Source organism: Opisthocomus hoazin, chromosome 2, assembly GCF_030867145.1.
Source record: "Opisthocomus hoazin isolate bOpiHoa1 chromosome 2, bOpiHoa1.hap1, whole genome shotgun sequence".
Taxonomy (NCBI): domain Eukaryota; kingdom Metazoa; phylum Chordata; class Aves; order Opisthocomiformes; family Opisthocomidae; genus Opisthocomus; species Opisthocomus hoazin.
Genome location: NC_134415.1, coordinates 68,536,344 through 68,555,680, shown reverse-complemented (window position 1 = coordinate 68,555,680; position 19,337 = coordinate 68,536,344). Strand labels below are relative to the sequence as shown.

The following is a 19,337-nucleotide window of genomic DNA, read 5'->3' as shown; positions in this document are numbered from 1 at the left end:
GGAATCCTCTGCGTAAGTATGTACATAGCAGGGGAAGCAGCCTGGGTAAAACACTGTTGTTGCAGCCCTGGGCATTAAAAATCAGGCTGGTAGTCGGCTCCCATGGCTCGTGCAGGGGACTTTCAACATGATTTCTTAAAGCGAGAGTGAGCCTGGAAGGAAAATAAGATCACTCTTAAATTTTCTGCGTTTACACTAGTTTGGTTAAGCAGTGTGTGTGCTGCTATCCCATATTCTTTTGAGTTTGAAAGGGAGAATAAAGGGCAAGAGACAAAGTAAACATACATAAACATGTCTTGGGTGAACTGATGAGAGTAGCTTCACTGATTGTCCTGTATGCAGATGTTCCACTTGAGAAGAGGAAGTGTTTTGTTAGATTTCTTCACTTTTATAAGTGTGCAGGTTAAGCATCATTGCTCATTAGTGGAAAATATGTTTTGTATTCACCCCATATGCATCTAGATACGAGATATTCTGACTTTTAAGCTGTTAAGATGATATAAAGATTATCTTGGTAACACCATTGCCACAGCAAAAGGAAGACTGGGTTCTCAGAGGAACTCTGCTTGGTTTACCTTAGCATACTGCTGAATAAGGCAAAGGCTACAACATTATGCTTTTATTGATTTCCAAAGGGTAAATTAGAGGCCGTTGCTATCAGATATTAAAAACTGCCCTATATTCCTAGTGAACAACATCCAAATGCTTTATTCTATATAATGGAAATGCCTTTCTCATATTCATTATTATATACTCCTTTCTCAGTTTACTGAGTTTTATGTGTGCTCTGGCACAGTTACTCACCAAACAGTAAAAGGAGCAGCATGGTTTTCTGAAGTGCTGTAAGACGTGCCCTGATAAGTAGAACGCATTGGAAAGTCTGAATATTTAGAGTTACGAATTTTACCTTTCCATTTCCTTGCTTCTGGAAATTAAATTGGCACTACAACAGTAGGATTTCATTGTAGTGGAAGAGGAAATGGAGATTGTTGTTTCCACAGCTTTACTGGAGTCATGAGCCAAATCCTATCCTCTGGTACACGTGTTACTCTAGCTACTACTGTGTTACTCTCTGGAACTGTTCTTAGCTCATATTTCTGTCTTCATTTGTGCTGGGCTGCTTTGGAGTTACAGGTCAAAACCTCTGCCAGTACAAATTTGCAAAAGTAACTGTTTCATGAATGCAGAATTTGGCTCAATGTACTTCTCGGCTTCGCTACCTCCAGAGACACCCTGGCTCCACAGCCCACTCTCCCGTGTCCTGGGCTCCTGTGTACTGCCTGAAGGGGGGTCTGGGGATGTGCCCGGCGGCTGAGGCTGCCTTGCCCGTGCTATGACCCTGGCATGGTTCTGGTTCTTAGTGAAAGGGCACCTTCTGCAGCAGCTCCTGGGCACTGGGTAGGAGTTTGCACCAACCCAAGTCCCTTCCCAGCAGGCAGTTTGGATGCAGCCATGCCATTTCAGAGACTGGCAGAGCTGTGTAGGATGGACCTGGGCTGCTCTGTGCAAGCTGGCCTCATAGCCAAAGAGCAAGTACTGGCATTGTGGAGCTCATGTGTGTAAACATAGCCAGGTACCTCTGAATGAAACTGGGTTTCAGAGATGCTTTTCGTGTTACTGTGAGGACAGGCATTACATCTAATGTTGACATAGAACCTAAGTTGAATATTCCTTCTCTGCTCAAAAGTGATGCATGAGCAAATCTGTATCACAGCCAAATAAGAAGTGTGACATAGTAAACATGAAATACTCTTATCTGTTGCTGTATATGAATAGCTTCCCCAATTTAGATACTCATTTGCTTCGACCTATTGTATTGCTGTATGACAAATCCTACTGTAACCTAATCCCTGTGAGCTTAGAGTGGAGCCACTCACAATGTAGAAATCGTAACATATGGAAAAAAACATCTATTACAGAAATAGAATAGCCACACTTTGGAGTGGCAAAGTGTTATACAACCAAAATGTGGTAGTTGTCTACTTTTTTGTAACCTGCTGTTCTAAATGTGGGTTTTTTCTCTTTTACTGTCTTATTTCTGATGCTTAATGCTAGCTAATGGCGTGCTTTGTTTTCTAATGAGAGTGGTTATTCCTGGAAGCAGGCAGGCATGTTTTAACCTTTATTCCAGAACCCATTAAAATATTAAAATTTAAAAAGTTATAAAATTGGTCTGCACAGCCTCTCTTAAAGATACCGTATAATGAAGAAAGAGATAATAAGTTATTTTATTTTGTTTCATTAAAGGTCTCTGGAAATCAAAGTCTGGACAAATAATCAGTCTCAAATTTGGTATTTCTGTACTGACCTAGAATGATCAGGAGGCTGTACTCAGTCCTATTTGAAAAAGTAAGAAACCAGGTTTCATCTGTGGAAAAAGGATCACCTCTGGGAAGGAGAAAAAAAAAACCACCCCAACTCTATCTCTTTTTCCTCTCCAGCAAGATCATGTGCCACCAGACCTACAACCATTTAGCAGAAAGAGCATGCGTGCAGTGCTAGCTACATCTGCACTGGAAAGATGAGAGTAACTTTTGTCCTAGAAGCTCAAGAGGCACAATCATGGAGCAGAGGAGGAAGAAGTTGGGAGGAAGGGTTATGTTTCCAAAAGAAGATAATGCTCCCAAAGGAAATTAGGAGCCCAGGGTGCACTTCCAGAAAATGCCTGGGGAATTGCGGAGCTCCATCATGGGGACAGCCCATGTGCTCTGAGAACAGGAACTAGCTAGTTTGGAAAAAAAGCTACAAAGCCAGAAGGCAGGAGGAGGAACTAGTTAACATGATTAAGCAACTGTTAAGCTAGCATGGGATTACTTCTATTGCATCATGCAAAATAAGAACAAGAGAGAACATTTTGTATATATTTCGGGGAAAGCTTCCTGTCAGTGACAGATGCTGGTCTGCAGAGAGTCGCTACGTTTTGCAGTGTTGTGACCAGGATTTTCAGATGAATGCAGACAAACAAAGAAAACAAGGCAAAAAAAAGTTCTTGGTCCAGTGAGGTGGTGTTCTTTAGATGACTCTGGTTTCTTATTACTTGTGGAATTATTACAGGCGAAGTGGGAAATAAGGTATCTTGAAAAGTATCATAATAAAGCTTACTGGCACCTAGTTCAGCAGCTGATTATTGCTGGTTTAGTAATATTTCATACCTAATCATTTTTGCTATTCCTAAAATTTGAGTTATTCTGTTTCCATGAGCCTGAACTGTAGAATGGACAGAAGAGACTGAGATCTAGAGGAATTTGGAGTATAGGAGGACGGTCATATATGCTGTGGAACTTAGCTTGGAAAAGGGACTAGGAAGTTATCCTGCATTAATGAAAATGGAATGGAAGCAGCAAACACTGTTTAAAACTTAGATACATTCCACTGATAAATATTTGACTATAAACTAAGTCCTTGGACCTTAAATGGCTAGAAGTGCACTGTACCAGTGATAGATTTGGCACTGCCAAACTTTTATAATACTTGATGCATTTAGACTTGTTATTCTGATGTTAGCATACACAGCTGAACTTTTGTTAGGCTCCTGACCCTGCCTGTAACTCTCAGGAACTTTAAGAATTGCAGTCCTAAATTGGTACAGAGAAAACTCACTCTTTATTAGACATCCCCTCTGGATGCCAATCCCCCAAAATCTCAAAATCTACCATTAACTTTATCTTTACTGCTGATGACTTAATCCCTTTGAATATCTGCCAGTCTCAGGTGAACTTCATCTGGGCACTTGCTGAGTTTCCTGTGAGTTAAAATCCTCAGGCATGGATAATTCATTTGCTCTCGCTAGAGAACTTGTATCCTTTTGGTAAGAGGAGAAATGTCTTATGCCATGGTCTATTATTGTGTTACTTATGCTGTTTCACATTATAGCAATAATTTTTTAAATGGCATTTTATTCAATTTTCCACTTTAGTACAAAGCACAAGGATTGAATAAAAACATATTAAGTATCGGGCTTGTTTTCTGCAGCACTTGCTGTGTCTGAGAAGAATCAGCAAATAAGTAACATTTTTTTCTGTGATAAAAATCCATTATCATCCATTATAGCCTAATGCAGTCAAAAAGGTTTTCCTTTTTTACCTCTCTTCTCTCATCTCCCCTTTTCACATACTAATCGTTAATAGAATGTGACAGATTCTCCCAGCACAAAATGTAGAGTTTATTCCTGTAATTCTACAAAATATAACGTGTGACGAAGGTGAGTTCTAGTCATTTAATGCCCTCCCAAAGTATGGAATTAGCTTTCTCTTGTTATAATGAAATTTGATGTAGTGTTTGTGTGTTTTGAAGTGCTGTTGATCTTCTGATTTAATGAAAGAAATGTTTCTTTGTGTTGATCCCACCTGTGTGCCCTGTTCACACATTGTATGTGTTCTCTCTTACTGTTAAACTGAAACATTTGAAAGGAGGACCAAGTGCAGTAAGGACAGAGGGCTTGGTATAACGCAACCCAGATCCTCGAGGCATTGCCTGTGATGCCTGCTTCAGCACAATAAGAAGAATGCTACTTGCTCTATTTCAAATGAAGTGCACAATTTTGCTTTGAAAGATGAATTGCATTCTCTTGGTCCTCTTTTAGCCATGATCTCTGTAGAAGGTGTAAAATGAGAAGAGATTACAGGATTAGACTTTGGGTAAAAACACGTTATGTGCTGAGAAGTGTCCAAGTATCAGCTCCTACGTGAGCAGCAGAATAGGTGCAACGATGTGGTGCTGCAACCAGGCTGTGAGGACAGGCTGGTTCTCAAACGGTCTAGGTTACTACTGGTTCCTCACGTGGTAACAGCGCATAACCCTCTGATGTACAGCTATACCTGCATTCTTGGAGCTAAATCCACATTGCATTGTGCCATGCAACTGTTGTATGTGCTTACTTATCTCAGGAAATCTCTAAATCCTGAATGATACAATTTGGTCTTGAGGAGAAATACTGCCCATCTGCTTACTTCTGCTCATCCTTAATGAACTTTTCTTGGCTCCTGTAGCCAAACATAGAAATGGGAGAACTTTTCTATGTGGAAAACATAAAGGCAAAGGGAACTGTGGAATCAAATCCACTGCTGTTTAACTGGAGTGAAGAAAAAATACCTGCTCTTGATTTCACAGTTGGTTCTGAATGTAGTGAAGAGAAATGCAAAATCTGTTCTTGGCATGAATATCCAACCTCCATTCCTTTGATCTGAGTTGGAGAAAGATTGAGAAAAATATTACTTCAAAATAAGAGGGGATGAAGAAGCGAAGATGAAACTCCAAATTCGAGCTGTTTAGCGTGATAGAAATAAAGGATCAGAAGATGAGCTGGCATGAATAAGCAGTTTTCATTGATGATAATGGGACAGAATTAGAATTATTAGGATGCTGAAGAGGAAGAAATGGAATTGTGAGTACTGTGTAGGCAGAGATAACAAAATTTGTGAATGGAAAAAGGAGTGAAAAAAGAGAACTATTAACTTTAAGGCATGGTAATGAGCAATACTTTATGATACAGAGTGTAAGTTGCTGAAAGTTCTGAGGATTAGTTCAGTTTTTGGCATAGCAGGCATTTTTCTGGATTGATTTCATTCAAGTGCTGCTAGAATAGGCTTTGACTCACTGAGTTTGAGGAAGCAGAAATATGGCGGAAGAGAGGGAGGGAGGTGTTCTTTTGCTAGAGTGCCATGTAAGAGCTGTAGGGAGTTACTGTCATGAAAGTAGTGTCGCTATTAGGCAGGGAAATAGTGGCTGTGTTCTTAAGGATTTTTATGTTGTTTCACAAAGAAAATACTTTTACAACTATTTGATGTTTAGTATAGGAAGGATATGAAAGTAAGCCCCACTGGGTTTAACAAATAATCAGGACTCAGTTATTCTTGATTTCTAATGGTGAAGCAGGCTCAAGGATAATGTTTGTTTTTATTACTAAGTGCTTGTTCATCAACTTAAGATATATGTGCTATTCCTAAAGAAAATAGAATGGAAAAAAATTAGTATTGGCCACTTATTTTTTCATTTTTTGATATCCTAGATTATCAAGTCTGCTTACTTGATGTGAAGGATTGATTGCATTAAATTTAGTTTCAATTTTTTTCGTTTCAGATTTCATTAGGGGATCTGTCTTTACGCTATGCTCTAGCAACAATCTTTAGATTCCTGTGAATTAGGTAAAGTGAACTATAGTTGTACCTTCAGCATTCTTAACTCTTTAACTACAGCTACTCTGATTTCATATGGCTGAGGTGACCAAAAACGCCATGACACAGAGCAGGTTACTATGACCAAACACATGGCTGAATTTGTTGCTTATCCTGCCTGAATATTATTCTTTGGACATCAAGATTCACTGTTCTTGCAAGCGAGTATGTTTGGGCTTATAGAGAGAGATTAAAGTTGAAGTTGAATCTCCTGAAGATGATCCTGAGCAGTAGTTTTATGGGTTCAGAGCCATAACATTTAAAGAGAGGTCTAAACTTTCATGGACTGATCTTTCCAAGTGTCAAAAATAAATTTCATATTTACAAACTTTTCATAAACCTGTACGTGGTAGAACAGTGAGCATTTATACAGCTGCATCTCACAAAATCAGAGTGAAAACTTATGTCAAATTCTAGCTTTAAAAACACATTTGAGGTGGAGATTATGTGACAAACAAAAGGGAGGGAAGAAAGAATAATGCTAAATATATTACTTACGGCAAAATATATAATAGATAAGGAGCATTAAGACAGGAAATGCCGTGATAAGTACTTACTTTTTTTTAATTGCATTCAAATTGGTTTAAGGATGCTATGTTAGTTTTCCCAAAGCTATTAACAAATTTTGTCAGATTCTGTAGGCTTGATCCATGAAATGAAAGACAGCAACAGTACTACTTTTATGTTCAAAAATACATAACTTCATGGTTTGCCCAAGAAGCTGAAGTGTGCTCGGTTCCTTTATGCAAGATCCTGGAGGAAAGGATTAGATCCATCTATTTGACAGCCAAAGGATGTAGTCACACTACCAGTTCAAGTCTATGTAAGATGCTGCTGCCAAAAGAGGTGACTAACCTTCTTCCATTAGATTTAGGGTCAAACGAAGTGTGATGAAAAGATGTTAAAAATATCTTGAAAATTACATTTTTCTGAAAACGTTGCACCTTATTACAGTATTTTGTGGACACTGTTGGACATCCTCTTGAATTGCAAGTACACTTGCATCTTAATGTTTTTTGGACAAGATTTCATCTTCCTTTTACAGTTCAAGCAGTATGCAGCTGTGTTCCACAACTCATGTTACTGCGGTTGAAACAGTTAAATCTTGATTAAAATTTGACATTTCTCTCCATAATTTACAAATATATTCAGAATTGCTTTCCCTAAGGAAAGACACATACTATGTTAGAGACTATTTGATAGCATGAGTTTGTATGGAGTCTCTTTCTGAGCTCAGGATGAGCAACAACCAGGATCAGCTTGTTAAGATTCACCTAGTAACACTAGTTTAACATCTGTCTTAGTCCAAAAAAAGTTGCTTTTTTTAGTACACTTTATAGTAGCGTGAAGAAGTCTCAGCCAAAATAGTGTCCCACTGGAAGCTGTATAGTAACAGATGGATCCTAAAGAAAGGAAGTTTACAGAGACTATAGGAAGGATAGGAAGCAGTGATGAAAGGTGAATGTATATTAAATTACTTCCTTCATCACACTTGTGAGCAAGCATTGAATTTTCACAGCTGACTCTTCCGTAAGCAGGCACTTTTAGGATCTGGCAACACATTTGGACTTTGGCAATTAAAATCTATGTGTATCCTATTTTAGTTAGCTGCTGCGTTTCTCAGGCCCACACCCTGCTCAGCTTAGTGACCTAGCTGGGTGATTTCTGCCTTCAAGACCATCCAGCTCTGTCTGTGGTCACTGGCCACCGAGGCTGATGGGGGAGCAGCCTCCACTGTCCCCCACAGTGCGTCATGTTCTCAGCATTATTCCTAGAGGGTCACTGAAGGTGAGAGGCTGCTGGGTCTGACCTGTTTCCGAATTCAGCTTTTCCCTGCGGAGCAGGGAAGCCTGGTCTCTCTCCTGGGCGCTGAAAGCAGGCTGCATGCTAGAGGCAGGAGGGACTCCGCGGCCATCCCCGCCAGCCCTTGCTCACCGTTTCCCTTGCGCTGCGAGCACCAGGCCGCGCTGCAGGGGGGGATAACACTGCCCGGGTGTTTGCTGTCGCGATCCGCCGTCATGGCTTGGGTCTCTCCTTGCCAGCATGCACGGTGGGTGTTCCTGTGGTTATGTAAAACCATTTCTGTGGCTCGGGCTGTTTTCTCTCCCTGAGCATCAGTGAGAAAATCGAGTAACACTTACAGCTTTTTAAGCCGTCTTCTTTCCTGTAGCCATTATATTGTCTTTGTTTCCTGTTACACTAGACTTCTTATAAATTCATTAGGTTTAAGCATTAAACTACATTAAGGGAGTCAGGAAATTTCTGTGTCAGCAGGTGTCTTTTAATAGGAAAATAAACCGAAGATATTTAACAGAACTCCTGGTATGCCAGGAGTATAGTCTTAGTTAGTTACCTTCTTTTTTTTTTTTTTTTGTGGAAGGCTCATGCCTGCGGCATTGCGTCCTTCAGTGAACGAAGAGTAGGTTTAGCAGAGCACATATTGTTTCTCTGTTTCTAGGCAGAGGTGGTCAGGAATTTTAGATCACTGAGCTTCAAAGGGTTTTATCTGAAACAAAAAAAACTTTTGCCACATTCATCAAGCTTCCAGCTTGACGAGAACTGCAGGTGTTCCTGCTGTCATCACTGAAACTGGCAAGAGCACCATTTTCTCTGAATAGCTGCAACACCCTTAATTTCCTCTTCACAAGAAATTCCTAGCTTTGTTGGATTTATTCCATGGTGGGCCAAATCAAAAAATCTTTCCAGCAAACTGGAAACCCATGTATTCAGCGTGAAGGACAGATTGGTATTGCCTGTATTGCTTTGTTAGGCAGTCCTGTATTTACAGAACAACATATGTAAAACCAAAGAGGTTTGTTGGATATCCAAGAGGAAAACTAAACTACACACACTCCTTAACATCGGGTGGGAACATTCAGCAACACAGATGTCATCACCATCATGGCATAGTAAGATTGTAATTTCACCCTTCCTCTCAGTGCCTTATTTGTGCCAATTCCTTAAGTGACCACTCGAGACATTTTGTGGAAGTCCTTCCTAATTAATGAGGAAATGTTCAGAGTTGTGGCTTTCCTGTCTATGCGTATTGTGTTGATTAGACATGGGCACACGGTCATGTTTGTGTTCCTTACTTCAAAACCATGATCTTTAATGTGCTGGCTCATTCACAGTCTGTTGCAAGGGTGGGAACGATACGGTCTGGTGGCTGGTTATAGCTTGTTATTCAATTTCTAACGGACTGGGGACTCACTGTCTTTGTAGGGCATGGGGCCATGGTATTTCTGAAATGCTATAATGCAATTTATATGTGGCATACCAAATTTGTCAGAAAGTTCTCAGTAAAAAAAAAAGTTCAGCACAGTGGTCTGATGAATAGGACATTGCAGTTCAGTATGTAGGTGTGGGAATCTCATACGATTCCCGTGGAAGTCAATGACATTTAATTCTGAATCAGGTTCTGCAGACCCAAAGGTCTAGTGTAGCAAAAACTAGATGCTTCCACAGGCTGCAGCTGGGCATGGCAGCCTTGCAATAGTCTACGTCTGCCTAGGCATTGTGGGTGTAAATTATGTCTTCACTCTTAGGTTTTTTTGTGATAACATAGAAATTGTGAACCGTGATACAGGCACAGGCATTGATGTCACAAACTGTATGAATTCACACACTGAAATCTGCCCAGCAGTTGTTTTATTTACCTTTCTTTGTTTTCTCTAACCCCACCATATGCAGAAATAATTGATAGTCATCTGCTGAAGGTTTCTTAGTCCGTCAGTAGTTAGGGTAGTTGTCTCCTTCCCTTCCAGTCCCGCTATACTGCATACCAGCAAAACTTTTTTGCCCCTGTACGGAGCCAGTAATACCAATTATCTTGTAGTAAGGGATTACTAGGAGCTGGAGCCACTCAGGAGTCACTATTGAAAGGCAGTCTTGTGGTGAAAACTTTTGAGTGTTTGCAACAGTGACTTGGCTCGCCCTTTTGGTGTGAGAGGCACAGTGTAAGTAGAAAAATGAAGCTTTCAGCATTCAGAAGGTATTCTGAACAATTGAAAGATTGCCTGAGTACTTCATGGTCTTTTTGTTTCTAGATTTTGTAAAAACAATAGTAGTAAACTGATGAACCAAAGGGTAAACGGAGGCATGTCTGTTACCACAGCCCTCCCAACGGTGCAGTCTGTAACCTCTGCTGCCAGAGTACAGCCTTCCCAGCTGGTCTCAGTCACCTATTCAAAATACCAAGCGTCTCCTTTATAATTTGCCCCATGTTCATGTTGGCATTATTTTGTTGTGATGAAAGGTTGTTGGAGGCAAAAACAAAACCCAGTTTGTTGAGGCCATGAGGCAAGGATTGCAGATCATTGTCTTGGAGCGTGGCTGGTAAAACTGGCTTTTCTTGTAAAAGGCATCCACTGTTGGTTCCTTCAGTTAATGGACTAGTAGTATAAACAGGAGAGGGATCCAAGTAACTGTCCTGCCTCTCTCCAAATCTGAGATATCCACATGGACTCTAAACCACGTTGTTTCAAGACCATGAAAAAGCTGTACCAAGACCACAAAATCTGATTTGTTCCAGTGCAGTATTTCAAAATCCAGATCACAGTCTTGTGAAATGTAAGGGGGTGTAGACTTGGAGAGTAAATCTAGTCCAGTAGAGAGATACAGCAGTGAATTTGAATCCAAACATGGATTTGGTTGCAGGGATCTGATTCACATCCATAACTGCTAGCAGCATGCTGTAGGATGATAAAGCCCGTTGTGAATAATTCTGTGCAGTTGATAGTTCCCTTTTGTAAAAAATGGTGGTCATTTCAGGATGATAGGTGTGCTTCACTTTTGGAAATAAAAAGCACTGCTTAGCATGGATGCATTGGGATACATTCACCGAGTATGAATTTGTTTTCGTCTTTTCAAAATTATAGAAAAGAATTCTGGGATAAACAAAATGAATATTTTATTGTGAGCCACATGCAGAAGGCAGCAGTGGAAGTTTTTTGTTCACAGGGACAGAGATAAAGTAGTGGCACAGTCCATACTGAGAGGCACAGCATAGTTGCAAATACAGTGCACGTGGTGTATCTGTTCCCTTTTCAGAGCAGAGTTTACAAACAAAGCAATTCTGAATTTTTAAACCTCCCTTTTAAATCTAAAACATTCATATCTGCAATGACTTTTTACTGATATTCTGATAATTCCAGTAATGTAAGACAGTCTATGCAAAGAAGCATTTGCCTGCTGCAAAGGAATTGTAAACATCTAAGAAATAGTCAAGCAGCAGATGCAGCATGGAGAGAGAGATATAAGCAGGACATATATGTGTGTTAAGTATTCAAGTAAATAGAGATGATCAATACCAGTTATGTGACCTATTTCTTTTTGTGAGCAGTCATGAATAGGAATGAGATAATAGCATACAACTGCCTTGCCAGTGAACCTCAGCGTTGCACAGACACTCATGCAACTCCTGCTTAGGGAGTTTGAGAATGTAAACAGAGCATGAGTGAATCATGTGCCAGTCCACCAAGGTGGCCGGACAGATAAGTCCAAGGACGTTCTTCATACGGGGATGTGCACGCTTTCATACTCAAGCATCAGTCAGATCCCGTGTAGGTCTTCCCTGTGGGAGCGCAGAGCTCACTTGGGAGGTGCCATAGGCTCAGCTCCAGACTGTTGGTGAGCCGTGAATGACTCAAAACATCAAAACCGAAAAAAACCCAAAACATTATTCTGTAGCTATGTAAGCTATACTTTTAAAAGGCTCATTTTAAGTAGTCTGAGTTTTTTCATGCTTAAGAAATTACTTACAGTGAGCTATCTACTTAATCTGAAGTTTGAAATGCAATAGTAGATATATGGATTTGATACGTATATATGCAAAGGAGAAGTGTTTTGCAGAAAATATTAATGAGGAGAGGTCTGTCCTTTTTTTAGACTGAAAGAATAATACATAATGTACTACAAGTAAAATTATACTCTGAGTAAATATAATCACTACTGTTTTGTGGTATCTGGAGGCCTCTGTGACTGATTAGTCATATTCTGCATATTAAGTACTATAGGGTCAAGTGTCGGAGTAGCTGAGCACCACATTTCCCATTGATTTTGTTCAGAGTTGTTTGAACAGATCGTTAGAGCTGTGTGAGTAACAATTTCTGTGATTCACTAGCAGTTCTGAAAACTGAGAAACTCTCCAGCTGGAAACCACAGTATTATTTTTTTTTTCTAGTGAATAAATAGACTGGGACAAGCAAAATGTTTTGTCGAGCGTCTTTAACAAAAGCAAAGGAAATTTGGAATCAAAGGGGTGCATTCAAAGGAGTATGTGGGATCAGTTCATAAAAGTGGAGAGGAGATGCTGCTCATACATATCTTAGGTCTCCTGAGAGCTAAGAGCCTGAATTGAGTCCCTCCTCTAAGTAAGTTAATGGGTAGTCTTAAACCCAGGATTTACAGATAGCGAAGCAACATGGAAAGCAGTGGGGCCAGGGAACGTGGACTATGTAGCTGCTGGAGCGGTTTGGGTAATAGTGCCTGTCTCCCTCAGGCTCATGTGTTAACCTAAAATGTTTCTTCTTGGAAGTGCTAAACCTGTTTTTAATGTTTTCTCTTATTTTTTAAAAATAAAAACTATTCCCATAGCTGCCTTTTAAAATATTTTTTAGAGTATTTTCCCAAACTTTTCCCAAAATGTAATGAAATGCTTTACCCAGGTCTAGCCTGACTCTTCAGCTGGAGAGTGCAGTTCTTCCTTCCCCACAGTACGGTGCTGTGGAGGCCCAGAACTGGAAGAGTTTGGGGTGTCTAGCTGTTCCAGAGCGGGATGTTCACATTAACAGCTAATAAGGGTGCTGCCTCTGAAAATTAAAATCCTCGAATCCCCATATGAATTATGTTTTATCAGTGAAATCACTCCCAGGTTGTACAATCCACTAGGAAGACTAGAAAAAGTTTTTTATAACTATAATCTATATGTGCTGGCAAACTTGAATAAATTTACATATATGAAAAAGAACAAATTTAGATAATTGAACAGTACAAAGCTTTGTGCTAAGAGCATACAATAGTATCTCTTTCACCAGATGTGTGTGACTAAGCAGCCTCTTATTACTGGTTGCGGAACGCTAACTCCAGAAGAGGACATCAAAAGTATGACCTTTAAATATAGATGGAGGGAAACGGTTGTTTGCCTAGCGCAAGAAATTGCAAAGTGACAAATTACATGGCCAGTGGAAATCGGACAATAAAATCAGCTTTTCCTGGGTTGCATTCCTCATGAAAGGAGGATGCTGTAGTAGGGTATATAGTTCATGAGGAAAATGATTCATGGAAAAGTACAATTTCAAAATACATGTAATGATGTATGAGAGTCCTGACTATGTAAACAGTTATTTTGTTGTGTATGTTTATATGTGAACTCTTAACACAGCAGGGAAATGCCAACATCTTGCTTTTATCAGCAGGTATCTAAGAATAGACTGCTGGAACTTGCATTCTTTCAATGTCAGAGCTTTAAGTTAGAAGACAGAAGAGACACAGGGAGGGAGTATATTTTCCAAATTTTACACTTCATTTAGAAAAAAAAGTCTAATCTGCACTTAGAGTCATTTAGTCATTTTTACCCTGAGAAACTCTTGAATTACAAGCAATGAATAAATAGATAGAAGATTTTATATTTATTAACCAAATCACAAAACGTGGGCAGTTAAATTTAAGAATGCTGCTAAAATGTAAATCATCGTGTGCTGTGTTCTTCCTCTTTGCCCGGGTGGCACAGGTGACTGTTGGCCAGAAGAAACTGCATTTGCACGCTTACGCTTCTAGTGTGAGTGGGTGCTCGTAGTGGTAGCCAGTGGCTTTTACTGGAGTGTTACAGTAAAGATGAGCAGTGAAATATTTTTGATCCGATATACTGTATACATCTTTGTGAAACACTTTTGATTCAGAGCTTGAGGAGGAGGAAAGTCAGGGAGAGGCAGTTAGTGACTTAAAACCCAGCTCAGACAGAGTCTCCCGATACAATTGCGGCTGCTGTCTGTCCGTGGCAATGAATTCCTTCTCTTGTCTGTTGTGACGCATAGGTGAAAAACATGCCGCAGAGCCAGACGATGCAGAGCTGGTGAGCCTCAGCAAGAGGCTGGTGGAGAACGCGGTGCTGAAGGCTGTACAGCAGTACTTGGAAGAAACGCAAAACAAAACCAGACAGACTGATGGGAGCCCCGTGAAAACTGAAGAAGCAGCAAGCGGCAGTAAGCATGAGAGTGACAACGATAGCAGCAAGTGAGCACTGTGCAGGAGCCCGGGAGCAAACATCCCACTGAGAATAACCGCAAAAACACGTCCCAGCTGCCCGCTGAAGTTTGCTAAGTGGTGCTGGGTGACAGGCACTCTGCTTTGTGAGTCTCTTATCAAAAGTTTGTTCTGAATCGAAGGACGCTGTCTACCGGTTTAATAAGCGCTTGCAGTGCTGAAGATATGTTGGATGCTGGGAGGAGGGATGGACAGTGGAAAAAAAGACAAGAATGGTGAAGCAGGTGGCTCCAGTCTTCACTGGCTCTTGATACCAAGAGTCCCTTTCTTGCTTTTGAAGAGAAACTGAACCCTTTCCGTCTGCCTTTCGGATTGACATGAATGGCCATGGAAGAGGCCTTGCCATAGTGGAAGCGATGCCCCCCGCCCGGGGGTTTGGCACTGCCACAGGGCTGCTTACTCCGTGTGAGGGCACATGCTGTTTCCTAGTCAACAGCAGTCAGTCCCAAGCTAAAAATTACCGCTACAGATACTCATCGCAGATACAATTACACAGTATGTAATATAGCAGGAGTTTCTCTTAAATGTGACGCTGTACTCTACTTTTTGGTAGCATTTGTTGATGTAAATTACATTTTTTTGACAAAGTACCTTTTTCATAAAAAAAAAAATCAATATGGGCAAAAGGTTGAGAACTTAATACTGTCCAAACCAGATACTATCTTTTTATCTCTGTACGTTACTGATTCTAAATTACATTAGTTACTATAAAATGTATTATATTGTTCTTTTCCTCTAGGAAAGAGCCATCAAGCAGACTTAGTAAAAGAAGCTTTGCACAGAGAAACACAGGCCCTGTTATCCAGACTGAATCAGATAAAGCAGCTATTATCCAGTCCTGAGATCCGCACGAACATTAGCAAAGAACTGTTTGAAGACAGACACAACTCTAACAGTAAATGGAAAAGTTGTATTGACTCTGGATCTCCAGATGCATGACTGTAAATTGCCATGATGTAAAGTCTCATCAGGTTGTTCAGAGACAAAAAATACTTTTTCAGGAATTTTTCCTTTCTGTTTCTTTTTTACTGAAAATATGAATGGTGTAAATGGCTCATGAGGAATCGTGCTGAAATACTTGAATGGAAGGATTATACTTCACAATGATGAAGTACAGCCACTCCTCAGCGCTGCTTTGAAACACGCTTGAATGTGCAGGTATATGTCATGGCTCCAAAGTGGAAAAGTACTGGTTTCAAATAAATCTGAGCAAACACTGTGCCCTTCCTTTATCATTGCAAATAATTCAGATTTTTCTCCTAGATCCCTTCCCTAGCAATGATATACAAATATTAAAAAATTAATGTTTTAAATACTTTAAAATGTATATTTGGAAAAAAACATCTTTTAATTATCTGCCTTTTGGATATGTACTGTCATTTTGGGTTAGCACTGTCTGGTTTTTTTGGTTTTTTTGAACAGCACTTGAATACTTGTATAGATGCTGACATCTTGTTTCTGCTGATGTTTACACTAACGCAAGGATGTTTTAAATTTCAGAATGAAATTCAGGCTTTACTGATCTCAATGACAGACTCGCATTGGCTTTAATGGAGTCAGGATGCGGCAATTAAGATTTCTTGTGAAAATAGTAATATTCTTTGGGTTAATATTTGCCTTTTTACTTTTGTAGAACAGTGGTTTTGTCTTTTGTTTTTGATGTTTCCTCCATCTCTACCTTCTGCCTGAGGTGGAGTGTCAGTTTGCTGTCATTGTTCCCTCCACGTACCTGCAAAATTCACTGAAGCTCTGGATGTACAACAGTGCAGGAGGAGGTCCAATATTTGCATTTTTTATAAACATTGTTTAAAATTGCCTCTGATCATAAAAGCAATGTAATTTATGTTGTGATTGGTATCAGAATTGTGCTGTTAGTACAGCTGTGTGCATATTCTTCATTGGTCTCAAGCACTGGTCATTTATCTCATGAGTCAACTCTTTTTTTCTTTTTATCGTTTGATATGTAACAGTATATTCTGAAATGCGTCTCATACATGCCATGTTCACAATAAAGTATTTTTTCCTTTGCACTCTATGTACATTTTCACCTGTCTCCAACTGGACTTTAATAAAATGAAGTACTTGGAAGTAACAGGATGGATAGAAACAGTATTGTGTGAATCACACTATTAAGTTGACTATGGGTGTTGTGCCAAGATACTGAGCTAGCGCTTGGATGCTGGAGCCACGTGAAGAAATTCATGTGGAAAAGCATGTCCCAAGTTATTATTGTTTTAAATAGCAAAACTTTGAAACTCTAGGGAAAAGTTTATATTCTGGGCAGTGTGAGTTTAGAAGGAAGTACTGGTACAACTCTTCAACGTCAAAAATGGAGTTTGAGTTTAATGAGTAGTCTCAAATTTGCTCTGTAATAACAATAATTTAAAAAATCTGAATCTGCAGTCATCCCAGCAGCTAAACTGTCACAAGTGGATCTATGCCTGGTTCTTTATTCCACAGACCAAGGAGAGAAGCTTCTCTCCTTCTGAGCAGAGACATTTCTTTGTCATATCAAATATTGCTGAGTACTAGTTCATTCAGAGATAGCTGTTTGTGTGGTATCAAGCAATGTAAATCCAACTTGCAGATGAAAACACACAACCAGACAATCAGCAATGAAAACGGGAAAACAGTTTATTGTATTCTATCTGAATGTCAGGTTGTCATCTCCCTTTCCTCCATACATGTCATTACCATGATGAAGTGCCTTTTATTATCATTAAGCTTGTAACAGTCTTTGTTCTCAAGTTTCAATTAAAACTGTAGAAATTAATCACTCCATTTATGTCCAGACACTTTGAGAGGTGACCTGGTTACTGGGGACTCTGCTTAGTCACAGTTCTTACGGATAGCATCAAGAATAGCAGCTCTGAAAAAGTGAAGTATAGGTGACGTGCTGGCCTGAACAGAGGCAGCCAGCGTCCTCTGAGGGGCTCAAGAGTGGGCGCGGCATGGGTCTGGCAAATATGACACAAACCCTACGGGAGATGTGTGTTCTTCTGGATCGGGAACTGGGGGCTAGAGGATTCCTCAGAGCCTCTAAAAAGACAGTAGATATCTATGTTTAAGTAACTAAAACCCATCTTTGGTTTTCAAAGGTTTTGACCCATGGAAGTCAACAGGGCTTTTGTTTCTAACCATTCATGTTCTTTTAAAATGCTCGCCATAGCCTTAATTTCTGGTTTTGACAAGACACCACTATTAATTTACTCAAAATTGTAAACAAAACAGGGTAAAAACAAATCCTGCATCTGGATTAATTCTCTTATGACAACCCTTCTTACTTTCTCTATTTTTTTTTCCCCCAGTGCTAGTGAAGCCTAGCTGCCAAATTAAAGCATAAATCCCTTGTATGGAGCTGTGAGATGAGCACTGAAGAATGCAGATACCCAGAGACTGAACCGAATGTAGGCAGGTGTGAAGCTCTGAGCTGCACACAGCAGAACAAATACGTTGTTATGCTCGTAAATCATTTTCAGACAATTCTGATTTTTTAATGAAGTGCTTCTTTTGGGCAATGTCTTGAGGTAGTGAAGCACACGTTATTCCGGGAAAGTTGGCATTTCGAAACAGATGGTGCGAGTTTGTCCATGTTTTGTTTTCAGTTCTACCTTCTAGGTTGCTCATACTCAAGAGTATTTCTACACTGCTGATTGTAGAGATGTCTGTGACAGGTTTAAAAGCAGTAGCTGAGCTTCCAGGGCTAGGCTAGCTGGAAGTCTTTGGACTGCTGTGACCCGCTGAGAAGCCGTGCATTTGATACCTGAGCAGCCCTTGACATAGATTGTCTGCGGTGTTGAGCTGTGCGTCGGAGGTGTTGAAGAGTCGACAGAGGAACCAAAGAGATCAGTAAATCCGTGTAAGTCCTGACAAACAGACACCCAGTTCGCTGATGTGGGAAGAGAGACTGTTGTGGAAACCAATGTCCCCAGGCATGGGTGAACATGGCATAAGGATGCGTGGTCTGATAGCGAGATAGCAATGAAGCAGATGAATGCGCATCCAGATCTTTGTGAGAAGGAAACTAAATAGTGTTTCTGTGTTGACTGAAGGTTATAAAAATCTGAAAAGGATTGGAGCTTAAGGTCAGATTCAGACACTGTAACCGGGTACACAGATATTGGGATCCACGCTGGATAATGTCCTGTATCTACTAATGGTCCTACTGAAGTAGGTATGATGCTTTTAGTAGTAAAATATTACTTTGTGGCAAGGTTGTACAGTCTGGAAGTTAGGATTCAAGAGATTTCATGTTCTATACTTATAGAAGTTTCCGCTAATAACAGTGCACAGTTTTGTGTGTGCTATTTTAACCTAAAGGCCATGTGAGTGTGTCATGGATCAAAGAGTGTCAGCCATGCTTCATTCTGGTGGCAGGAATGATGCTGTTTCATTTTTTTGTCAGTCTAGATATGACATGTATTCTTCTTAGAATTCTGATTTTATGAAAGTCTTGAGAGATATCCTACACATTTGTGTCATCAAGAAGCAGGAGAAATGAAAGAGCAAAGCCACTGCATTCAGTAGAGCTTGTAAGCTGAAGTTTAGTAAAACTGCACGTTTACTTTTTAAATGCAGTTATGTCTGAGAATATGCTTGTGAAATGAAGTGTAAACTGGAGCTTTTTCACTGCAGATGAAATACTGCCTGCAGAGCCGGCTGCAGCCCTGTGGAAGCCAGGAGGGAATCCGGTTGCCTCAGGTGGAGCCTGGTAGCCGGGTGCCTGAGGGTTGCTGCGCTCTGCTTCTAGCCTGGGACTTTGTCTTGCCCAGTCTTTTTTGAAGCAGTCCTTTATCTGTGAATGCCTTCTGCGCCCGTTGTTCAGCTGTTACTGGCGTATTGTCCTGGCCTGAGAGAACAAGGGACTGAACCGGTGCTGTAGCTTTCAGCTGTTCCTGTCCC

The 19,337-nt window shown here is 40.3% G+C and overlaps 1 protein-coding gene across 3 annotated transcripts in view; it reads left to right on the top strand.

Annotated features, from left to right (window-relative positions):
- Positions 1 to 16,465, top strand: part of AKAP7 (A-kinase anchoring protein 7) — an 89,776-nt gene extending 73,311 nt beyond the window's left edge. For 2 of the 3 annotated variants that reach the window (XM_075414050.1, XM_075414054.1), the window contains exon 8: positions 14,207 to 14,742. In XM_075414050.1, coding sequence (XP_075270165.1) covers positions 14,207 to 14,409 — 203 coding nt within the window. In that variant the 3' untranslated portion in view covers positions 14,410 to 14,742. Of the gene's footprint in view, positions 1 to 14,206; positions 14,743 to 15,174 lie in introns of those variants that run through there. The other variant, XM_075414052.1, reaches the window with a different exon arrangement.
- The last annotated feature ends 2,872 nt before the right edge of the window (positions 16,466 to 19,337 follow it).